This window comes from Sparus aurata, chromosome 23 (genome assembly GCF_900880675.1).
Source record: "Sparus aurata chromosome 23, fSpaAur1.1, whole genome shotgun sequence".
Taxonomy (NCBI): domain Eukaryota; kingdom Metazoa; phylum Chordata; class Actinopteri; order Spariformes; family Sparidae; genus Sparus; species Sparus aurata.
In genome coordinates, this window is record NC_044209.1 from 16,028,185 (window position 1) to 16,050,643 (window position 22,459).

Below are 22,459 nucleotides of genomic sequence, written 5' to 3' on the forward strand. Positions count from 1 at the left end.
ACACTTGTAACCTTCCACGGAGCCTTTTCTCCTCCACACGGCCTGAGGAATTGCATAACGGCCTTCCCCTGCCCTCCTCCAGCGATGTTGCGTGTTTACATTCCTGCTCGGGGTCGAGCTACAATAGAAAAATAATGCATGGGCAATGTTTTAATAATACGGGTGGCCGGTGCAGTTACGCAACACAGAGGGCCCTTTGTGCTGGATTGTCTGCGATTATGCAACTTGATCTGTTTTTACTATTCACGGTTCACAACCGGGAACGTTTTTTCAAGTGTTTAATGTTCCAGTCTTCGTCTACAGGGCCTCGGAACAACTGCAGGAACAATGATACATAAATCTGTCACTTGGAAGGCTGGAAAGTTTGTGCGTTCAATATATCAGGGCAACAACATCTGACAGCCCTGTGGCCAGGATGAAACGTCAGCAGCTAACCAGTTCACAGAATGTGCCACGTCAAGTTCACAGAACGTGTCTGTTACCTGCCTTTCACACCTGGCTGTGGTGGAGTCACGTGTGACCAGGCAGACAACCGAGTGACCTCAGCTGGAGTCAGTTTCAATATTTGTAAGAGTCCCAATTTCCAGCCAAGTTTGTGGCAACAAAAAACAGGTATCTTTGACAGGAAGTCTAACATTCCCGACCGTGTTTGCGGCAATAAAACCTGGTGTCTTTAACCAGACTATGGGCCAATTTCCAGCTATGTCTGTGGTTACAAAATGTAGATTTGTAAAAAAAGGGAAGTTGGGCCATCTGCAGCCATGTTAGTGGTCACAAAACCAGGTTTTGTTTTGCTTTAACAAGACTTCAGGACATTTCCAGCTGTGTTTGTGGTGACAAACGGCGGATATTGTTGATGGAAAGTCAGGCCATCTGCAGCACATGTTTTGTGGCGACAGATCCAGGTGTTTTTAACAAGACTTTGGGCCATTTACAGCTGACTTTGTGGCAACCAAAAAAGGGGTTTTAAGCCAGACCATGATGTTTTACTAAACCTAACCAAGGGTTTTTTGTGCCTTGACCTGTCCAGAGCACAAGCACAAGAGATAGAAAACTGAACCTTAAAGGTCCAGTTTGTAAGACCGTTCATTTTTGAGACTCATTCCCAACTTCTCAAAGTGAAAAGTTGTAATGTAAAGAAACGTTTATTCTGGTGATTGAGTTGATTTGCCCCACCACACATAAATGCAATGACACGTCAGAGGTCATATCTCATTCTTTATTGTGAAACATACCATCCAATAAGCTGTGCCAACGGCAATAAGTCAACCAACTTGTGGCATAAGATCCTTTATAACAATCGTATTCGAACCAAGTGCAAGAAAGAAAGAACAAAACAAAGCGAAAGATCAACAAAAAAGAGCAAACAGACCCAAATTATCTTCAAAAAGGGCAAATTACTTGCAGCTTCTGATGCAAAGAACATCTTGTCAAGTTTTATGATCAAATTAAACATCAATAAATATGCACTCTTCACTTTTATCATCATAGCTTTTTTCTTTTAGCATTCTTACTGGTTTTGTATTAAATGTGCATTGAAGGCAATTTTCTACTCAAATGTAAGTTACATCCAACAGCTTTGACATGTGAATCTTCAGCAGCATAATCAGAACAGCCTGCACTCGTTGGATCGCCTGTAACAGTATACAACAGTCAGCCTCGCAACTCACATTTTAATCTGCATAACATACTCATTAATGACCCTGGTCACCTTTTCTAAAGCAAGTAGCACAACGTGTGTTTCAGATCATATAATGAGCTTCATTAGCCAAATGAGATGAAGATCGCTAATCTGTTTCGCATCAGGAGACTCCGAACAAGACTAGCATGTTTTCATTAAAGTAACTCCAGCAATGTTGTGAGGTCAATAATGAATGAGGTCATAAATCACAACCTAATCGTGGTATGAATCAATATGTTGTCCTAACGGGAAGTCGCACGTTTTGATGAATGACATCATTTTCTTAATGGTGACTGACCTTTTAGAAAATTACATGTCGCCATTAATGTTTGCTGAAGGTGAAGTGTGCAATATACAGTAGATCAGGTTGCAACAGCATTTTTACTGACGGCTTTGATGCATCTCAAGAAAAAAAAAACAGTTAGTGATGTGGCAGAGTGCGTCCTGCAGTTTGTGTACACTGTATTCAGACGCACCTGTCACAAAACAAACCAATTCATTCCAACGATATCTGTCTGGGAGTAACAATCAGTGAAATAAGACTTTAAGGAAACAGCTGTTTCACCGCTAGTAATGACACAAACCAACATATGAAAATGTTATTAAGTGCTTTCATTTGATCTTCGATCACATATACCCAACAACTTCCTTTCTACCTTTTATCAGGACCAAAATAAGTGATATTATTCATACAAAATATGTATAAACCTTCATACATCTCAGATTATAAGTTTGGTACAGTTATGAAACAACAGCAAAAGTATCCCATTAAGCTCCGTCTGACAAATAAACTGATTTTTTTGGGTGGGGGGGCGGATGGAATACATCCACCTGAATGCATTCGCTCAAATCCTCGAGGGCACTTTCTTGGCTACAACGTCATAGAGTTACAGTATAAAACATTATAAGAAACATATTGAATTTGAATGATAAATTATAAATTTCCACATATACAAAATTCTGGTGTTTTTACATATGCACATATTAACAGGTAGTCCCATTTTACAAAAAAGGTTTCTCAGAAAGACACGTATTCCTTGAAGGTGACGGTGAGACTGTTCGTTGTGATATCAGTGATTATGATATTTCCCATAAAAGGGGAGATCTTTTTCACAGGTGCTTTTGTAGATTTCTCTGTGGATGGCTGTGTGTCCTCTACCACAGGAGGTGTGTCTTCGACAGCAGGCTCAGGCTCCGGCTGTACCTCTGGCTCCACCTGCTTCTTAGTCTTTGGGCAGCTGAGATCCATCGGCTCCTCTTGGCTGCCAGAGTCCTCGTATGTACATGTACTGCTGTGGCGTGGGCCACTGCAGTGGAGGTCCATCGGTTTGTCCTGAGGCGGCATGAGCACAGTGCTGGGGACACTGAAGCTTCTGGAAGTCAGGTACGCTTTAGAAACACCCCTGTCCTCGGTGGGATCCGTTAGCTTTCGCTTGCGGTCGGTGGGAAAAGAGGGGATCCTGATCTGGTCGACAGCTGTAGGGATCGGGGTGTTGGAGTCGACGGACCACGACGTCATGGGTGAGCTTGCGGTCAGCTGAAGGGGTAGATCGTCTGGTAAATCCGCCTGACCACGAGCCACCTCAGTGTTGTATTCCTCTGCTGTGCTCGGCGAAGGTTTGGAGAAATGTCTGTCCTTTTGGGAACACTTCATTGGATGCTCTGCGGCAGGGAGAGAGCTGCCGTTACAGAGCTCTTTGGGGATACCGTTCTCCGGGTACTCCAACATTTTGGTCGTGTGCGCTGGATTGTTCTCCGATGGTTTGGTGTTTTGAGGTTTCTCTTCGCTTGACGTTTCCCCGTGTTTACCCTTGGCTCCCTGAACCTTGTTGTTGTCCATATATTTGCTCATGACAATAACAATACGTCCATTCTTGTTTTTGTTCTTGATTATCTTCATTTTGCTGCTAATAGAGCTAGGTAGGGTTGCATCTTTAGGATTGGGCTTAAGGGCATGTTCGCTCTCAGCCTCTTTAACGGCTGGTTTCCTGACCTCCACTGCCAGCTCTTTGACCTTGCTCAAGCAACCCGTGTCTTTGTCCCGAACCCATTTCTGCTGCAGGGCCAGCGGTAAGTTCCAGCCAGGATTTGCTGGTTTACTGGCCGGTTCTTGAACTTTGACCACCTCTTTGAGCCTCGAAGCCTGTGCGTCGTACATGTTCAGGTGAGGCTCGTAGTGGTGGTGCTTCTTGCTGTTAAGCTGGTAGATGAACTTCTTCTTGCCGTTGGTTAGCTGTTCAGCAGGCACCTCCTGGCTGCTGGGCTGGTACTGATGGTGCTTCTTGCTGTTCAGCTGGTACTGTTGAGGCTGGGGGCGCTGGACCTGGATAGGATCGGACTTGACGCTGGTCTCTGCATCCTGAGATGTTTCCTCGAAACCTGCAAGGATACTGGATCTTCTGGCAAATGATGGTACCTCAAAGAAAGAGACGACACACCAAGTTTAACATGTTGTCATCCAAATCTTACTGTCAACTCAGTATAATAAGCCAAATAAAGAAAACTTAAGGAAAACAACTGACATTCTCAGATCTCTTTAAAGGTAGCCTGTGAAGTTCTTGACCACTAGTAACGCTATGAATGCAATGATTTTATGAATGGGTACCCTTTGTTTGCACGAGGATGCACATGACACAATACACATTTCTGTCAATGGTTTTATGCCACAGGTTGGCAAGAAAAGCATAATTCCTGCCTGCAAGGCAGGAAAGAGGAAGTCGTATGTAGCCTGGTCAGGTTTCTAAAATTGTTTTCACAGAAATGCATTCAATACATTTCTTAGACTCGTGTTGTGTAGAGACCCTGGTGATACTACGAACAAAGTTTCATGTTGTGTTGATCCTTCTTGGTGTTTTAAAAATAGCGATTTTGATGCTATCATAAAAGTGCCTGTAGCGCTCCCATTGAAAATGAGTTTGACCCAAAAACGAAAATACGGTAAATCTTAAAAGTGCCTCTTTCGTCGTAATTATGCTTTTATACAAAGGTTTGACTTATATACATTCCCCCCCAAAAAAAACCTAGGTTGCATTTTGGCAAGAGTTTGAAATTTAAGTGAAACGGTACTTTTTGTTTTTTACCATTTTTTTTTCTTTTGTCTCGAAACTGATGCTTACGAATGGCGGCCAACAACAACAATAATACAAAAGCATCAGTATTTGAAAAGATGGGACTGGGGCTCAAAAACAATTTTCTTTATCCTTTGAAATAAATAAAACATGGCCATGCCTTAAAGTGGTGCTCCAGCAACTGGGTATTCCATAAATTTAGGGGGGACTGAAATTTAACATTTCCCATAATGCAACCCTGTGCATCAATCTGTTTGATCCTCACTCGCTGAAAAATGCCAATGTCCCATCAAACTCTTTGTCGCAATTCTATTAAGGGCTTCATGGAATAATTTTGCAGTCTCCCAAGTCAAATCTGAAACAAACCTGATCACATCACTATGACATTGTTTATCAGATTTTTCAAAGTTTCTTTCAGATCCACCGGATGCAGCTCATGTTGAGTCAACTTAATTTTTTGGAGTAATATGTGCATGCACAAATTACGAGATAACACTTTTTGTTAGAAATTGGAATAAACTGTCCAATAAGTGCCAGGCTTATGACCTCCCTCCCATCTGCCTTGCCTTCCCCCCTCCTCCTCCCCCTGTACAGACTGACCCCTCAGGCCGTCAGAGGGGCACTGCAGCGGAACGCTCAAGACGCTTTGGCTGTGACCTGAGGTCAGAGAAGTGCCACCAGACATGTCACGCTTTATCCCTGATCGCTGGCCACGTGTCACTCTGGCAGAGTGCTATGCCTCTTAAGGAGTGACACTGCATAGCAATCAGCTCCGAGTCTCTGGAAATATATAATCACATTTGGCTCAGAGTACAGTCCTGTAAAGGCCTCAGCTAAGATTGTCAAAGTGCTATATGGGGCTACTCTCAGCCATCTATTTTCGTCTTGGAAAACATTTGCAAACAGGGAAATGAAAGAAAAACATTCCCTGGATACAGATTCACTGGTAGCGTACAATAACACTATCTCTCTCTCAAAAAGGAAAGGGAAACAATGTTTTGAAGCTATTTAACGTAAAGAAATGAGTGCACTCAAGCAGTACACGAGTAACCTCAGGCAACAAATCCAGTTTCATAATGAGTGTGGAGAGCAATCCAGCTGCAGAGCCCCATCCTCTCTTTGGCTTTTACACCACCTCTGTCAAAGAACTCTATAAATAACCCCGACCCAAATGACTGCAGCTCTAAAACACCTGACAGGACCCTTACCCTATTGGCCTCTCACTGACTGAAACTTACATAAAGGCTCGGGTAAAGCAGAGCACTTTCCACAGAAGCTATTATATCTGCGGTGACTCATTGATGATGAAGATGATAATTACCTGCAGTAAAAGATGTTTTGGTTTTGGCCCCCGTTTACGGTATCCCATCAGCTGCTCCTGCCTCTCTCTGTGAAAACAAAAAAGATAATTACATTTTCTTGCACCATGTTTACCTTCTAACCAACATCTCATTTGACAGACGGGTGATTCAACGCTCCACTTGAGAAATCTAATTAAATCTGATAGTACATTACAGGCCTTGACATTTGGAGTATTAATTCGTTTCCTTCTACCTGTTCAAGGTCAAAAGTGGAATTTTGATTCGAGGACTAATGAATGCCCACGTGTGACCTGCTGCAAAGCATTATGGTCCTTATTTGCATCGCTCTCCATGGTAATCGGCCCATTCCATATTCTCATTATACCGGAGAAATTCAATTAAGGCTACAGCAGGGAGATTCTCTCCCTGTCTTTCAGACACCCTCCCTCCTTCAGCACGCCCTTCCTCTTCTTACATTCAATCTCTAATTAGGTTCACGAGGTAGGGATGATACGGGATAAAAACAACACTGTGGAGGACTTCTGGGATGCATGCTGCTGTCGAAAACATGCAAACCACCACTGCTTGAGCAACACGACGCCCACGCTTTGATAAATATCTAACAAACATCTTGTGGAAGAGTTTTAATTGAGGGAGGAGAGAGTGAGATGTGTTATTGTAGCTGTACTGACTAGACTAAGCACCGGGCTGTCTCTGAAATATCCCTGATATAAACCTTGACTCATCATTGGCTCATAAATAACCAGCGGTGGCTGAAGGCCGACTGCACTCTGGCTGCACCGGGCATGCGTAAAGCTCAGCCCATTGTTGGCCTCCTGCTACAGATGTTCAAACTATCAAGGCTGCCAGAAAATTGCCACAATAAACAGTCGACATTTTAATGCTATAATGTGTGCAACTTCCAAACAGCATCCAGTGGGGTGACCCCCTGTTCACAGAAGATTTGGCAATTACAGCCTCCCTTGTCGGATCCCCTCCCCCATCCTCTGGGAGCCCAGAGGAATCCACACACACAGGGCAGAGGCAGCACTCCATGACCATCACACACACACACACACACACACACACAGTCGAGGCAGGGAGGCAGGCAGGCTGTGGGGGAATATGAGAGCGGTACACTGGAAATGCTGGAGAGCACTGCGTGTCAATTAGCCTTTTCAGAAATGCGAATTCCTTTCCCCAGCCATCATGTCTTTACCCAGAGCGGCCTGATGGCCTACAGAGAGAGAGTACATCTCACAGGCCTCATGGGCCCAGACAAGATGTGGCAAAGCGAGCACCACGGGGCATTCGTATTCATTGGCGTCCCAACCTTTCGAGATTGGCATGCATGCGTTTATGATCATGTCACAAGCCTCCACTGTTGACCCAAGACTGAAAGCAGATTGAGCATTTCGTGCATGTGCAAGTATAGTTGTTGCATGTCATGGTTTCCCTCTGATAGTGACAAGAGTCCCATCAGGCTGCAGCTTGACCTTCAACCAGCTAAAATAAGATCATTAACAAATATTTTGTAGCTTGATCCACATGAGGACCATTGCTCATTGGTCCAATATGCACCGTCTGGCAAAAACAAAACAAAAATGGCAGCTACTTGAGTTTTCCCCTTTGAAACTGGGTCAAGGCCGGCCGCCTGATTTGTGACGCAAAATCACGCAATCGGACCATAAATCTGTCGATGGGGTACATCCATGCAGTTTTTTGCCTCCGATTTAGGAATTCGCACCACCTACATCCCCAAAGCTTTTCCCCACAGGAGACAAGTCCTGTGGGGAAGGGGGGAGGAGGAGGAGGAGGGGGCGGGGCGCATCAGTGATCAGAGTCACTGGGTCGCCCCTCCTCCCATGCCCATATATGGCCATGGCTGAAGTGGTGAGGCTGCGCGGGGCCTCTGTCCGAAGTCCACATCTCTCTCACCTGTGTTGAAACGCGACGAGGAGGCGCGGGTCAAGGATGTTCTCCTCTGGCTCCCATGTGTTGTATCTGGCGGAGAGGAGCAAACAACTGTCAGAGGGAGACATCACGTGCACACTTCCTATTTTGTAACCGACACACAGGCCTCACACACACACACACACACACACATTCCCACATCTTCACTCATAACATAGCAGAGTGCACACAGGTGAGGTGGTCCGGCAGTTTAAACGTCAGAAAGATGTAGAATTGTTTCTGTTTTCATGCTCATAAAAAACATAAAGACCAAATGCTGTCCGCGCCGGGTGCGTTGCGACTGCGCGGCGAGGAATGTCAAACCAATATTGCGCGTGTGGGCTCTCCAAGCTGTCCTCCAGCACACATACAACATACAGTCGGCCATTTTAGCACCACTGTCTCGTAAATTCGCTGGCAGAGCAGAAATAATTAAAACGGGATTACATGGCTGTGCCTACCCCCCTTTCCCTCGCATAAATTAGTGAAGGCATCCGCGGATCCACTGAAACGCATACCGGGCGCGCTCTCCCGGTGCACGCAGGCACACACACACACACACACACACACACACACACACACGTCCTTGATGATTGGCATGCCCAAACTAACAAAATTTTCCCTGCAAAATGACGCGTCTGCTCATTGCACTGATTGGAAACGTTGCATGGAGACTTACTTGGGAGACCATCCTCGCCACTTGACCAGGTACTCTATCTTGCCCTGTGATGGTTGGAGAAGGAGAAGAAGAAGGAAAATTAATAATTGAGGCTCGTGTCAAACGTCGATGTCTCAGCGTCCGGAGCGCGATTTTTGCAAACATGCCCCCCCCCCCCCCCCCCCCCCCCCCCCTCTGTCTCTCTCTGTTACCTTGCGGATGCGCTTCTTTTCGATGCCCTCCACCGCAAAGACGTGCTCTCCGGCGGCGGGGAGCTCCATTCTCGCCTGGATCCGATCGCAAGGGGTACGACGACGGTGGGGGGGGGGCAGTAGGTGAAATGTTGGCTACGGCACCCGTCGATGTGCCTTCCGCTCGGTGCGTGCTGTGCGCGCTTGGTAGTTTTCCAGTTGTGTCCAAATCCAACTGTATTCCTTCCACCTCCTCTCTCTCCTCGCTCGCTCGCTCGCTCTCCCTCCCTCCGCACACTCCACGGTGCTGGCTATGAGCGTACAGATATTCACAGTGGTGCGGCTGCGAGCAGCTCTCCTCGCGCAATAGCTCCAGCTCCGTGCATGACGTCAGGAGGGGAGGGGGGAGGTGGAGACCTTGCACAGGGGTTGGGGTTTATCCCGTGCGTACTGGACTGCAAAGGAGGGATGTCTGGAAATTCAAATCAGCCGCTACGTTACTGTCAAAGCACAGATGCATAAAATCCACTCGTGCAGTTTTTTTTGTTTTTTTTTAATCGTTTGTTTCGATGGCGGAGCTGCTGGGGGCTCCTCCTCCTCCCCCAACAAAAAATACTCTGAGTGGTCGTGTGTGGATGTTAATTAAGAGTGCAATAGATGCATTCACTGCCATTAACACGAACATGTGAATACGAATCTGTCACAATTGCTTGAAGCATTTTTTTTTTTTAAAGCTGCAAAACTGCACCAGAGGAAACTGGATATGACCAGTTTAGTCATCTTCAAACCTCCACATCAGGGAGACTTGTTCAACAATGCTCCATCAAAGACACACCACCGTGTCAGCAAAGCTTGTTTGTTCTCACTTCTAACTGAGGCTGATGAAAGACCAGTTCCCCTTTTATTTCCGATCCCCTTGAAACAGCGCAGTTGTAGACGCAGCCCTCGTTCGATCCGCTTTACCGCGCTGTGCAAATATAGGTCACAGTCTCATGGTCGTCAAACCAGTGCCGTGTCCCCCCTGGGCTCAACTGCTGTTAATCTGACACACGGCTTCAGTCTACCTGTGGCAACTTTCTAAAAGCTCAACTCCTTCACTGCCAGGGCGCTCAGCTCGCCCCCCCCCCTACAAAAAACAACATTACAGCCTCGCAATATCTGCTGTCTCGTCTGCAGCCTGACAATTTAAATCCAAAATCATAAACCACAACACCAGCGAGTGTGTACTCTGCGCTGTAAATGTCACCCAACATTGAGTCAGCTGGATTTATGGGCGCTTAATTGGAAACATGAGGACGGAATTTGCCTCCCCGCGCATCAAATGTTGTGTTTTCCGTGCGTAGACTGCGATCCGTGCGCACGGCTGCCATCAGAAAAAGGCGCAATTCGTTCTCATATCTCGCAGTGTCGGCTTCAAAAGACGATTAACCAGGCGAAAAGCCCGACGCTTTTTTCTCGCTCTAAAAATAATTCAGCACCACAAGGGTTAAAACGAAGCCTCCAAGCAGAGCGGCAGCGGCCAGCCTATTAAACACAGGCACGATATATCTCTGCCCTGCCATATAAGGCAATGGACAAAAAGCGCCCAAATAACGCATTTTGCACTCGTCCATTCCCGAGTTTTGCGCTAGAATCGGGCACGGGAGGGGGTCGGGAGTGTATGGGTCGCGTACATGCTCGATCAAAACTCGTGCTTTTCGCCCTATTCCTGTTTTTTCCCTGCGCCCTTCAGCCGCGGCCAGGGAGCGCATACGCCCTGCTTCCCTAGCAACAACAGCATGAAAGGAGAGAGAGAGGGAGAGAGACGGAGAGAAAGACACGGATAGAGAGAGAGAGAGAGAGAGAGAGAGAGAGGGGAGGAGGAGGAGGGGGGATTTAAGTTTGTGACAAACAAACGAGCACTTGATTAAAAAAAAAAATGGCACCACGAAGCCGTCGCGTCCTCCAACATTTCGTCTTTTCAACTGATCTCATCCAATCGAAAACGCAAAAGACAAAGTATGAGAGCGCCCCCCCACAGCCCCTCCAAAAGAAAAAGGAAAAATGAGTTGGAGGTGTTCACTGTGAGCGCTGTTTACTCAGCAGGTACCCAAAATACAAATTATGGATCATTATGTGTTTGTACACTGACGGGAATGACGCTTGTAATCTGCGTCAAGAGGGGAGATCATCATTTAGAAAATCCCCTGACTCAGACTGTCGGCGGGATTTGATCGAGAGAATAAAACACGAATAGATTCGGAAACACCTCCAGAAAATCCAGAGAGTTTAGTCAGAGTGGGCTTGATCAAGAAAACGCAGGATGACGAGGTTTCTTTTCAAATTAATGCACAGACTCCGAGGATGAAGGTTTGAGGAATTAGACAAGCCGACCCGTCGCTCTTGGATTAAATGTTTTGGTCGCCCATATGTGTGAGGTCTCCACGAGAAGTTATCACATCCAGATCCTCCCTGCAATATGTTTAAATAATATTTACAGTGGTGTCGATCCTCTTTTGGAAATGCGCCCAGGTGAGCTCCCTCTCTGCACTTGTTGTTCACCTGCGGCTTTTTTTTGACAACCCAGCTGCTGACTGCGCGCCGAGCTGGTGTTTTTGATTTGGATAATTTCGATCGCCGATATTAAAAAAGCAGAAAAATCTTCAGCCGAATTCAACAAAATAAAATACACAAAAGAAATTAATTACAAAAGAGCGCGATCTGATCCAAACCGACGGGTGCAGATCGGTTAATTTGTCTGAGAGATAATCAGTGAACAAAAACTTCTCAGTCCCAGCTCAGAGCCGCTTCCCCCCGCAGTTATCTGCGGTGCGTAAAAAGCCTCTAAACCTTTATAAACGTCCACGTGTCTCTCAGAGCTCTTCTTTTTTCTACACTTGAAATGTTTTGTATTTATTTTCTTTTTTTTTACACAGCTCTGTGAAGGCTTTTTTGCATGAAATCCTCTCCACATTCATGCTGTCCTTGCTGCAGCCTGTCAAGGTCAAACGAGCTCTTATCTCCAACAGGAGGATAAACTCAGGGTCAACCGATCTGTTTCTTTATCTGCTGCTGGAGGGGGGGGGGGACTCTTTGCAAACAACCCATGGCGTCATTTTATTTCGACAACGAGCCCTCCTGGGCCGTTATTTTGACACTTTGAACGCAGGGAATATTGCGAGTTTTCTTTTTTCCTTTTTTCTTCTGTGATTTCTGCATTTCAGTTCGGGAAGCATGGAAGTGCATCCGTGTGGATGTCACTGTGTGTGTCCGCAGGGGTCAGGTGAAGAGACCCCAGCCTTGTGACCTTTTATTCTCCACCGGCAACACCACTTTCTCCCCTCTCCCTCTCCCTCTCTCTCTCTCTCTCTTCCACACGAACACAGCTGGCTCTCTCACTCGAGGAGGTAGCGAGCCACAAAATGGTGGCTCTCAGGGCCTCCTCCTCTCTCCTTGGCACCCGCCACCCACAGTGCCAGGAGTGCCAACTGAGGGAATGGAGAGATGAGATGGGAGGGAGGGAGGGAGGAGGGAGCTTGGGAAAGTGTGATTGATGCAGAAGGGGGGGGGGTTGTGCCCCCCCCCCCCAAAAAAAAAGGTGTGGTGGGAAGAGGAGCGGAGAGAGGAAAGAGCATCCGATTCATTCCTCCACATGCGGCCGACGGAGGAAGAAAAGAGTTGACTGGTTTAAGGGACATAATGCAAGGACGGAGTGGAGAGGAGGAGGAGGAGGAGGAGCACGGAGGAAGAGGGAGGAGGAGGAGGAGGAGGGTGTTACAAAAATGTTAAGAGGGCCCTACAGCCATTCTCACGGCGCTCAGCGGGCGGTCATTAAGCTTCCACTATCAAACAGGCTGACGATGGACCCCGCACATGAAACACGCAGGGAAGACATGAGGCTCCGCACACTGTTGCCCGCAAAAAAAAAAAAAAAAAGGAAAAAAAAAAAGATTGGAAACTCACACTGAAGCCCCCTCTTCAACACAGCAACTCCTTTAATTAACTACTGTAAATACATGCGCCACCATTGCGAGCGCGCAACTCTGTTCGGGCTAATTAAGCTGTGACAATAGACGATCCGCTCCTGCTTCAGGTGCCAACACAGAAATCTCCCCGTTTCCTTTGTCTGCCCCTGACATATGTTTAATTATGATAATTGTAACAAATGGAAGCTATTAGGAGGCCATTCATCTTGGGCGCTGCAGATTTTTTTTTTTTTTTTTTTTTTTTTAATGCACTGTGAAGATGTGGTGGTGGTGGTGGGGGGGCTGAGCGGAAATTCCTCCTCCAGTGTCATTGTCACGGCCATTGTTGCGCCGAGGCGACAGGTCTGCGAGAGAGAGACAGAGAGAGAAAGAGAGAGAGAGAGAGAGAGGTGCTCCTCTGCCAGGGTGGGCTCTCCAACCAACCCACCCTCTCCCCTTTCTCCATCCCTCCCTCCTCTGCGCCCCACCGCCTGCTTGCCTGCAAGGCTGCCGTCGTGTGGGGTTCACCCCCTCTCCACCACCACCACCACCACCATACGCTCCCCCCATTGATCCCCCCTTCAACCCACGAGCAGGAGGAGGGGGGTGGAGGGGGGCCTATAGGCAGAGCAGCAGGCTTATACAGGGGGCGAGAGGGCCGAGGCCAGTGGAGGAGGAAGACGCTGGTGCAGTGGAATTCTCGTCGATACTGTATTGAGCTGCAGAGGTGGAGGAGAGGCATGGATGTTTGCTCGAGAGGGGGGCTTCCTGTTCCACGGAGCTACTGCTGCTGAAAATTATTCACCCGCAGCCATCAATGATAGATACTCCACACACACACACACACACACACACACACACACACAGCTCTGCGCAGGGAAATCACAATGGCGAGCTTGTACATGACGCACAATGGTGAGCACACAATGGTGCGCCACGGAGAACAAAGGCCGAATAATCCACTGAATAATTGTGTGGATTTTTTTTTTCTTTTCCCCTCCGACAGAAGGCAGGGAAAAAAAAAACGATTCCCTCTGTGTGGTTACAGTCTCATCGGCGTGGAGACCTCGCAGCGGCAGACACAGCTCCTGCTAAATGCGCCCCTGACCCAGCCTTCAGATTTAGCTCCCTCCAGTCTAATGCCATGCTAATGATGAGTGACGCAGGCCCCTTATCCTGAGAGCCCTTGCCTCCTCTCCTCCTCCTCCCTCCTCCTCCTCCTCCTCCCCATCTCCAGGGAACAGCCTATTTGCCTGTTTTTAATTGCGTTTTAATTTACATGTAAGCCTGGAAGCACCAAGATGAGGAGCCGTCTCCCCCCCTCCACTTCCACTCTTGTTCCTCCCAGAGCTAGTCACCGGGGTAAAATGTTAGCAGTTAACCTTTCTGCAAATCAAAAAAGGTCCTTGAGTGCGTTTAGGTAACATATTGACATTTGAGCGAAACCTATCATATGATGGTTGTTAACCTGACTTTTAGGCTGACAAACCAGTGACCGCAGTTCAAGTCTGCGTTCCAACATTTGTAAGCTGGACACCTCTGGATAGAAGAGCTCCTGGTCGTTTCTATTCGCAGTTGTGGCGACAAAAAATGTGTTTTTGACGGGAAGTAAGGACATTTCTGTCCAAGTTTGTGGCAACTGCACCGGGTGTTTTAAACAATACCTCAGGACATTTCCATACGTGGCTACGTAAATTAACAATTGATATTTGTGACGTGAATTTGGAACATTTCTATCTGTGTCTGTGGCGTCAAAACCATGCGTATGTGATGAGACCTTAGGAAATTGTTGCATGTGTTTGAAAGGACAAAAAAGTTGGGACATTGCTGTCCACAATTGTGGACATTAAGCTGGGTGTTTTTAACGAGAATTTAGGATATTTCTATACACGTCTGAGGCAATAATCTGTAGATATCTTTGATGAGAAGTTGGGCCATCGCCAGTCGTGATGGTAGCGACAAAAAACTGTAATTCTAACAACACCCCAGGATATTTCCAGCTGTGTTGGTGGTAACAAAACAGAACCCCAAATATATTTGATGAGAAGTTGTGATCCTAACCAGAGTAGAAGCACAGAATTGTCACAAGAGACAAATCTGAAAGCTGACCCTTAAGAAACGCACGGCTGCGGCACAAAGAAACGCAACGTTTGGACTCTACTGTGGTTTTGCAGGAGGATCCGTTGCGATTGTGCCACGTTTTCCCTCCTCATGGAGCTGCAGCTTTTACAGGAGGAAAGAGGAAGGAGGAGGCCAGATTGAGCAACCTCGCGATTACAAACGAACACAACAAAACCGTGGCAGGAAAAGAAGTGGTTCCTCTTTATGGGGTCAGCACCAGTTCAGAACCAATCAAGTGTCCAGGGCAGATAGAGAGAGAGAGAGAGCAGGGAGGAGGGGGGAAGGGGGTGTTGCAAGTTGATGATGTAGATGAAGCGGCCATCTCGCCATCAAAATGTAATAAGGAGGAGTAACGGACAGTGAGCTTGCAGATAGACAAGTTTAATGTGCTCGTCTATCTATATGGAAATGCAGCCACGCAGGCGTTCACCCGGCTGCTGCTGCTGCTGCTTCTCCTTTTTTTTTTCTTTATCATAATTCACTTTTGGGTTTTGATTGGCTGCATGAAGAGCAAAGAGAAGGAGCTTCAGAGGGGGGGTGGGGGGGGGGGCTGAGAGATAAAGCCAGCTTTCTTTACTTGAGCAAAAGAGCACAACGGGGATTTTAGATTTGTATTAAATTTAGAGAGATAATCGAGCTGCTGCAAAAAAAAAAAAGGAAAAGGAAAAGAAAAAAGAGGTGACAATCACTCAGAAACTGCCATGCACGGCACAATATAAACAAAGGCCGCGGCTCAATATTATCTATTGTTTTCTGGCTCGTGCTCTTATTCCTATTATTCCTATTAACCCCCCCCATATTTTCTGTGCATCCCTATTTGAATAAAACCGTCCGACATTATAGAAACTTTTCAGGCTATAAGCCGTGGCACCCGCCCGGCTGTCTAATCACCTCCCACTCCCACACTTGACGGCCTAAGGCGAGCCTGTCAGGACTCATAAGACGCAGAGCTGGGAACCTGCGTCTCTCATCACCCTGCCACGTGAACCAGACATCATACACTCAACACAGGAACTCGAAGTGTGTCGCAGGTACTGCAGCTCGCCACATCAGAGCCTGCATAGGCCACTTCCTGAACACAGCAGCACAGACAGGCCTTTGTCTGCTGCATGTCCTGTACCGTCCGCTTCTAATGTTGTCACCGCGTCGCATGTGTTCAGTCACGCATTAGATGATGGGCGTACACTAATGCGGGTACTTCAACGCATAGATTCAACGCGGAGGGAAGAGGTTTTGTTAGCACTTTATATTAAAGGTGAAGTTAAAAGAAATAGTGAAAATGTAGTCCCCATCTACTCAAACCGGAGTAGATGGGGACTTGTTTCTAACATAGAAAAAAAAGGCTCCTCACAGCTCGTCCATTGTAATCTAAGTCTCTTTAAGCCAAGAGATCCCAAATTAATTTAGAAAAGAAGTTAAAAAGCCATAAATTTATTGCGTGCACTCCCAGCGGACTTGGACAAACTGTATGGAGCCATTTTATGTTTTCTCTGTATTTTATTTTTTAAACACAAGTCCCCATCTACTTCAGTTGTGTAGGAGAAGGAGAAGAAGGCTGCAACGCTGTTTCGCTGTGACGCTCCAGAAATGTTGCGTGGGTTACGGAACTTCCAATGAATTTCCATTGGCATGGAGGAGAGGAGATGGTGACTACATTTTGTTTTTTGGATGAGTTTATCCTTTAAGGTCCTTGTAATAAACCTTGATTAACAGGTTATCAGGCCTTTATACGTCTTTATGAGATAGTGTTGGATTATAAGACGTTCATGAGCACCTGTTAACAGTTTATAGAACGTTAATGCGTCGTGAGTTTCTTTCAACTGATCACGATCGCATCACAGTCACATGTATTGAGTTTTACTCACTCACCCTTAATGTCAATGTTAACTGTTGGCAAGCTTTCTCCATTGCTTTATTAATATAATAAATAATATTGCTGTGTTATGTGTTAATTAGCAATTAACGCTAACGGAGCATTCTGCAGGTATCTGATCCAAAGTAAAGAAAATGCCTTAAAGGGGTTCAAACTGTTTTTATCATGCGCTTATTAACTGTTTTTTTTAAGATGAGTTTGTGTGCTTTTATTGGAAAGTACACCTTAGTAACAAGTGGGGAGGGGAGACGTGAAGCAAAGAGTTTTATGAGTAGAACTGAGAATTCTTACTGAATCATCACATCTAAGCTACTCGTCCCACCCACTACTTTCTTGATGTGAACACAGTTACTTTCAATATGTTGTGTTTGTCAGGTGAAGAATGCACTGCTGGAAAGTTTATTTTGTTCCTGGTGAAGGACTTGAAGGCGAAGGGCTATTTTCTCAGTCTGACACCTGCATGAGCACACCGTTCGTATGCCATAAATAACAGCGTGACTTATTTGTCATTAGAGTTTCTGCCTGTGAGATGTTGAATTTGTGCTCGTATGGTTGGTTCGACTCACTGGTTAAAGCTGACGTCATATATGTCTGTGGCTTATTTAATAATAATATTTAAAGTTACAGAGAACAAAGTTTTCTGGGGACTTGCATGTTTCTGTTCTCCACATTTGGGTTTGTTTGAGAAAGTCAATTACACAATCTCAAACATGCACGACTGTCTGACCAAAACCTTTTTTTCGTTGTTTTTAAAAATCTGTCTCTCAATCGAACCAAGCTGTTACCCATCAGAACCCTGTGAGCACTGACTTGGTGATTTTAAGGTCAAAAACACATCTTTTTCTTCTCATTTAAATCTGGGAAGAATTATCTTGAAAATTGAAAACATTATTAGACTGTCTGTGTGTTTTAACAGCATTTCATTAAAGGATCACATTAATCCAGGTCTGTCTTAAAATACTCACATGCCCTGACGTGCATTGAAAGAGTGATTCGTTTGCTGTAATTGTTTCTCCTCTAAATACTGGCTCTAAAGAGAGTTAAATCAACAGTGAAAAAAAAAAAACATTCTTAAGTTTATCCAAAGCTAATGCAAAGCTTCAGCAGTCTGAGTCAAATTGAGGGGAAATCTTACAAAGTTCTTTTTTTCTTTCTTGGTGCAAAAATTCCCCCTTTTGTCTCCGGTGGAGATACAGTGACACAAATATTGCTCTATAAAAAAATTGCATTGATTTTTGGGAGATGCCCATTTTGTCACGTGTAACAAAAAAGGGACCCAAATGCAGAACTGAGACGGGCGGGGGTTGAAACTAAAAAGTCCAAAAAACTCAAACCCCAAAAAAAACAAGTGAACAAAAGACATACACAGGGAAGTCCGAGGAAAAAAAGGATAAATCAAAAACTGAGGACAAACCAGAAACACCATGAGGAACAAATGAGGAACACAGGGATCACACGAGGGCTGGCGACAAAAACAAATGAACCAACAAAGAGTGAGGGAACAACACAGGCTGAAATGCAAACTCAACTAACAACGTGTTGAGGTGCAGGTGGAGAAACAGGACGGTGCTATCGAGGCTGATGGGAGACAGGTGTGTGGAGGAATCAGTCTGGGGAGGAACACAAGGAGCACAGGAGGGAACCAGAACACCGGGAGCACAGGCGAGCAGGAAGTGACAATAAGACACAAAGATATAACTACAAAATAAAACAGGAAATAACTGACCAAAAAAACAAAACCATCACACGTTTAATTTGTTCAATCAGACCACTGAGGCCTTCTTTTAGTTTCTTCTGCGTTTCATTTTGTAAAAGTACTTATTCCAAGGTCAAGATTTAACTTTAAATCTTGAATTAAAGCCCCCCAGTTTAAAAGCCGGCCTACATCACCAAAACCACTCGCTGTGCCACACGAAACACATGCAGATTTATCGGCAGAGCCTCGGTGTGAGGAGGAATCCCTCACAACAACAAAACCCTCAGACGAGGACCCTCTGGAAAAGCCTGATTCAGCAAAGCTTAAGATAATTCAGCAGCTCCGTCTTTGTCAGACAGAAGACACGCGGTGAAGATTGCCGCGCTTACAGCGGGCGTCCCATGTGTTCCAATTCGATATGGTTTCTCCATGATATATCTCTCTTGTCCTCGCGTGATGGTTATTTAAAGGGAGAGCCATGGATTTTTTCCCCCCATGCAACATAATGGCAAATCAATAACGCAGAGCATGCAGGGGGAGAGTGGGCATTTCATAGAGCCGCTTAAAGGATGGGAGGCCAAATTGGAGTGGAGTTCTGGCAAAAAACGAATGGATGGATTTTTAAACTGCATTATGAAAATAAATGTTTAATCATTGGGATGCTAAATTTTCTAATCATCGTGGTGCCACACGGCGAGACTGGAGAATAAACCCACAGCATCACTTTAAAAAGTGGCTCTCGACGGGCTTCCTCTGACGCGAGTGAGGCTCAATTACAGCTGTGGTTGTGTATTTAGTCTGTGCTTACACACATGTGGAGCGTGAGGACGAGTGCGCCGACGTGCCTCGAGGCCCCTGTGGTGTGCGCACACACACTTAAACACACTTATGCATGTTTTTCCCATGGCAGGACCTGTCAGCCAGCAGACGTCTGACATCATGCTCTGAGCGAGGAGGAGGTTTTCCGCCGCCTTGTTACAGTGTGTGTGTGTGTGTGTGTGTGTAGGAGGAAGACGGTTGTTATCATGACTTATGGATTGGACAGCAGTTTCCTACTGGGCAGAGAGGACAGGAATGGTTACACAGAGGAATGCAGCGGAGGAGGGCTTTGCAGGAAGGATGACATGAGGAGAGAATTCAAGGAAAACAAGGAAATGAATCTCCACCAACCAGCAGCAGCAAAGGCAATAAAAAACACACACACACACACACACACACACACACACAGGGAGAAGAGATGTCAGAAGACAAGATGCCCGGAGGTCCTCCGTGTTTACACTTTCCACTCTGTCAGTCAGTGCCTCCTCCAATCGTTTTTATCTCTGACACAGCTGGCAATCCCTCAGTGACTCACCGCTCTCTGAAGTGCTGCGAACCTCACTTTGCTCGAGGAGGAGGTGGGGAGGATTGCGGATCTGACAGCAAATCCTGCTTAATCATCCCCGCCACCACCAACAGCACTACCGCCGCAGCCGATAGCCTTTAGGGTATGACAGGATGTGGATGCCGTGGGTGGGAAACACGGGAGTAAAGCTTCACGATCCAGACATGGTGACAGCTGAAGTAACAGTTTGTGACTGCTCGGCTTTACCCACGCTCCCACGCTGACAAAGGGGAGGTTGTGTTTCCTTGTGTCCCCCGAGTTGGAGAGCCATCGTCAGGGCGAAGCTCCAGCCAAACTGCTTGGGCCGGGACTCCTTCAAAGAGCCTCTTTTGTGCCAGTGCAGCCTGAGAAGACAGGCTGTCAGTGTTCTCAGTGCGGTTTGATCAGATGATGGGACCGGTTATGGCTCAAACATGCAACATTTTTGCACATGGAATCAAGTCTCACTCTCCTCAAACCATGCATACACACACACACACACACACGCAGGCACACACACACACACACACACACACACACACAAACCACAGCGGCTGGTGAAGAGCTGAGGTGTTACTTTGCATTGAGTCACTCTCGACACCTTTGCAGAAGCTGCACGCATGCATACACTGTGTGCAGGTGTGAATTCATGCAGACACACAGAGAAACTCATTGGTGCTGCAGGTAAAAGTGAATTATGGAGGAAATCTCTCTCTCACTCTCACTCTCAAACACACACACACACACACACACACACACACACACACACTTCCCTATAGGTTTTGTACTTCCTTGGGTGGGTCTGTCAGAGCCGTGGATGAGAGAGGGGTAGGGATGTGCGATGTTAATCTAACACTTTTGAGCTCGAGAGTGAGGACAGTGGCTGATCTCACACTCACACCTTCCTATCTTCCCGCTGAATCAGACTTATCACATATACTGGAAGATGCACACGCACATAGAGGGCTGCTCCTTGTGTTCTTTTGTCGCTCAGACTGCCATTACTAGGATAAAATGTCAGCCGATGGCATCTCTGCCCCACCACATATGTTCAAGTTTGGCTGCACAGCAAGATGACTTTTGCACAAAACGTGTCATATCACGTGCACATTACATGTTTATAATCTGACTTTGCATGTCAGGAAATGGAGGGGACTGTCTTTCAGCATTTGAAAATGTGAAAATACAGGATATATTTGATGAAGGACCTCAGCGTTTCCACATTTTTATAGGTGTGACACAACTGGACATTTTTATGGGCACCTGGGGTCAATTTCCAGCTGTGTTTGTACTTTCAACACATACTTCCAAACCATGATGTTTTCCTAACCCTAACCAAATTATATTTGTGCATAAACCCAATCAGGGCATATAACACAATGAGGAAAATGTGAAAACTGAACCTAAAGAAACATAAAGTAGCAACACAAAGAAAATTCAAGGTGCAATATGTAAGAATTGGTCACCTTTTGAATTCATACTCTCAAAAAAATAGAGAGAAACTGCTTAATGCTGTTAACTGTAGCTGCCATTAGCTGGTTAGCTCAGTTAGCAGTGCAGTGGGCAATATGGAATGGTAAGGCCAGGGCTAGCTGTTTAGCATGCCAATATCAGTAGATATCTCTGCCTCACAATACATAAACGTCTTTGACATGTTAAAACCCCTATTTTTTGGGGCAATTTGTTCATCAATTTGACACAATTTGAACTAACATTCTTACATACAGTTTTAACTTATCGGCAGTTCTGCAGAAATGTACTTTGCCAACAGACATTCATGCAATTGGGGCTGCATTGCTCAGTGTCAGTGGGGCAGAAAAATAGCTTGTTGAAAATACACAGTCAAATTTATGCAAAGAGATACACGGGCCTCCTGCTGCATCTGTTTGCAGCTCACTGATTAAACTGAGAGGTGTGGTGTAAAAAAAAGTTTCATGCATGGGGGGCCCCCAAAATAAGCAGGACCCCGAGGCGGACCCTATTCCGCGAGCCATGCCTGAACACTACACAGACTAGAAACACTTAAGACAGTCTATGTGGTTATCAGGCACACAAGAGCAAACACACTTCTCACTAACACACACAAACGCCATCCTCTTTATCATACGAGTTGTCATCTGCTCTCTGATATTTCTGCAGGACTGCCAGATCGTGCTGTTTATACCGGCTCAGCTCAGTACACACACATACGCTCTGAGCTACGAGCACATGTTTGAAAGCTGCGGCAGAAGAGGACTGTTTCAACGCCACATCACACACGCGTCTGCTCATTTTCTACGGGCCTCTGAAAAAAGTCAAAAGCTTCCGATCAGAAAACCGAGGCGGGCTTTAAAGTTGCAAGGAAACAGAATGATTCTGCACACGTTATAATTACTTCCACAGCCGCGCCGACCGAATGACAACATCTCAATCCAACGGCTTCTTCGAGATGATAGCAGCCATGTAGATGTCTCCCTGAAGTCCCTTAATGTGGCTGTTTTTATTCTAAGAGGGGCTACTTCGGAAATACGACGCTGTTAAGAGCAAAAGCAGGGAAGGTACACCGCTGGGAATGAGATTAGAAAAAGTGTAAAACTAAAAGAAAAAATAGCACCTAGAATGGATGCAGAA

The 22,459-nt window shown here is 46.0% G+C and overlaps 1 protein-coding gene across 1 annotated transcript; it reads right to left on the bottom strand.

Annotated features, from left to right (window-relative positions):
• Window positions 1–1,201: 1,201 nt before the first annotated feature.
• On the bottom strand, window positions 1,202–9,555 carry cbx4 (chromobox homolog 4 (Pc class homolog, Drosophila)). The gene is made up of 5 exons (XM_030408439.1): window positions 8,874–9,555; window positions 8,683–8,726; window positions 7,989–8,054; window positions 6,071–6,137; window positions 1,202–4,097 (listed from the first exon to the last, which is right to left on the bottom strand). Exons 1-5 carry the CDS (start codon window positions 8,940–8,942, stop codon window positions 2,700–2,702), a joined length of 1,644 nt encoding a protein of 547 aa, XP_030264299.1. The 5' UTR covers window positions 8,943–9,555; the 3' UTR covers window positions 1,202–2,699.
• Window positions 9,556–22,459: the final 12,904 nt, after the last annotated feature.

Bases quoted from the DNA above. Each gene is read 5' to 3' on its own strand.
- cbx4 (XM_030408439.1), bottom strand. From the start codon at position 8,942: ATGGAGCTCCCCGCCGCCGGAGAGCACGTCTTTGCGGTGGAGGGCATC. The intron at 8,055-8,682 runs GTAAGTCTCCAT...CCTCTCCGCCAG, and splicing joins TGGCGAGGATGGTCTCCCAA to ATACAACACATGGGAGCCAG. The intron at 4,098-6,070 runs GTAATTATCATC...TCTTTCTTTGAG, and splicing joins CAAAACATCTTTTACTGCAG to GTACCATCATTTGCCAGAAG.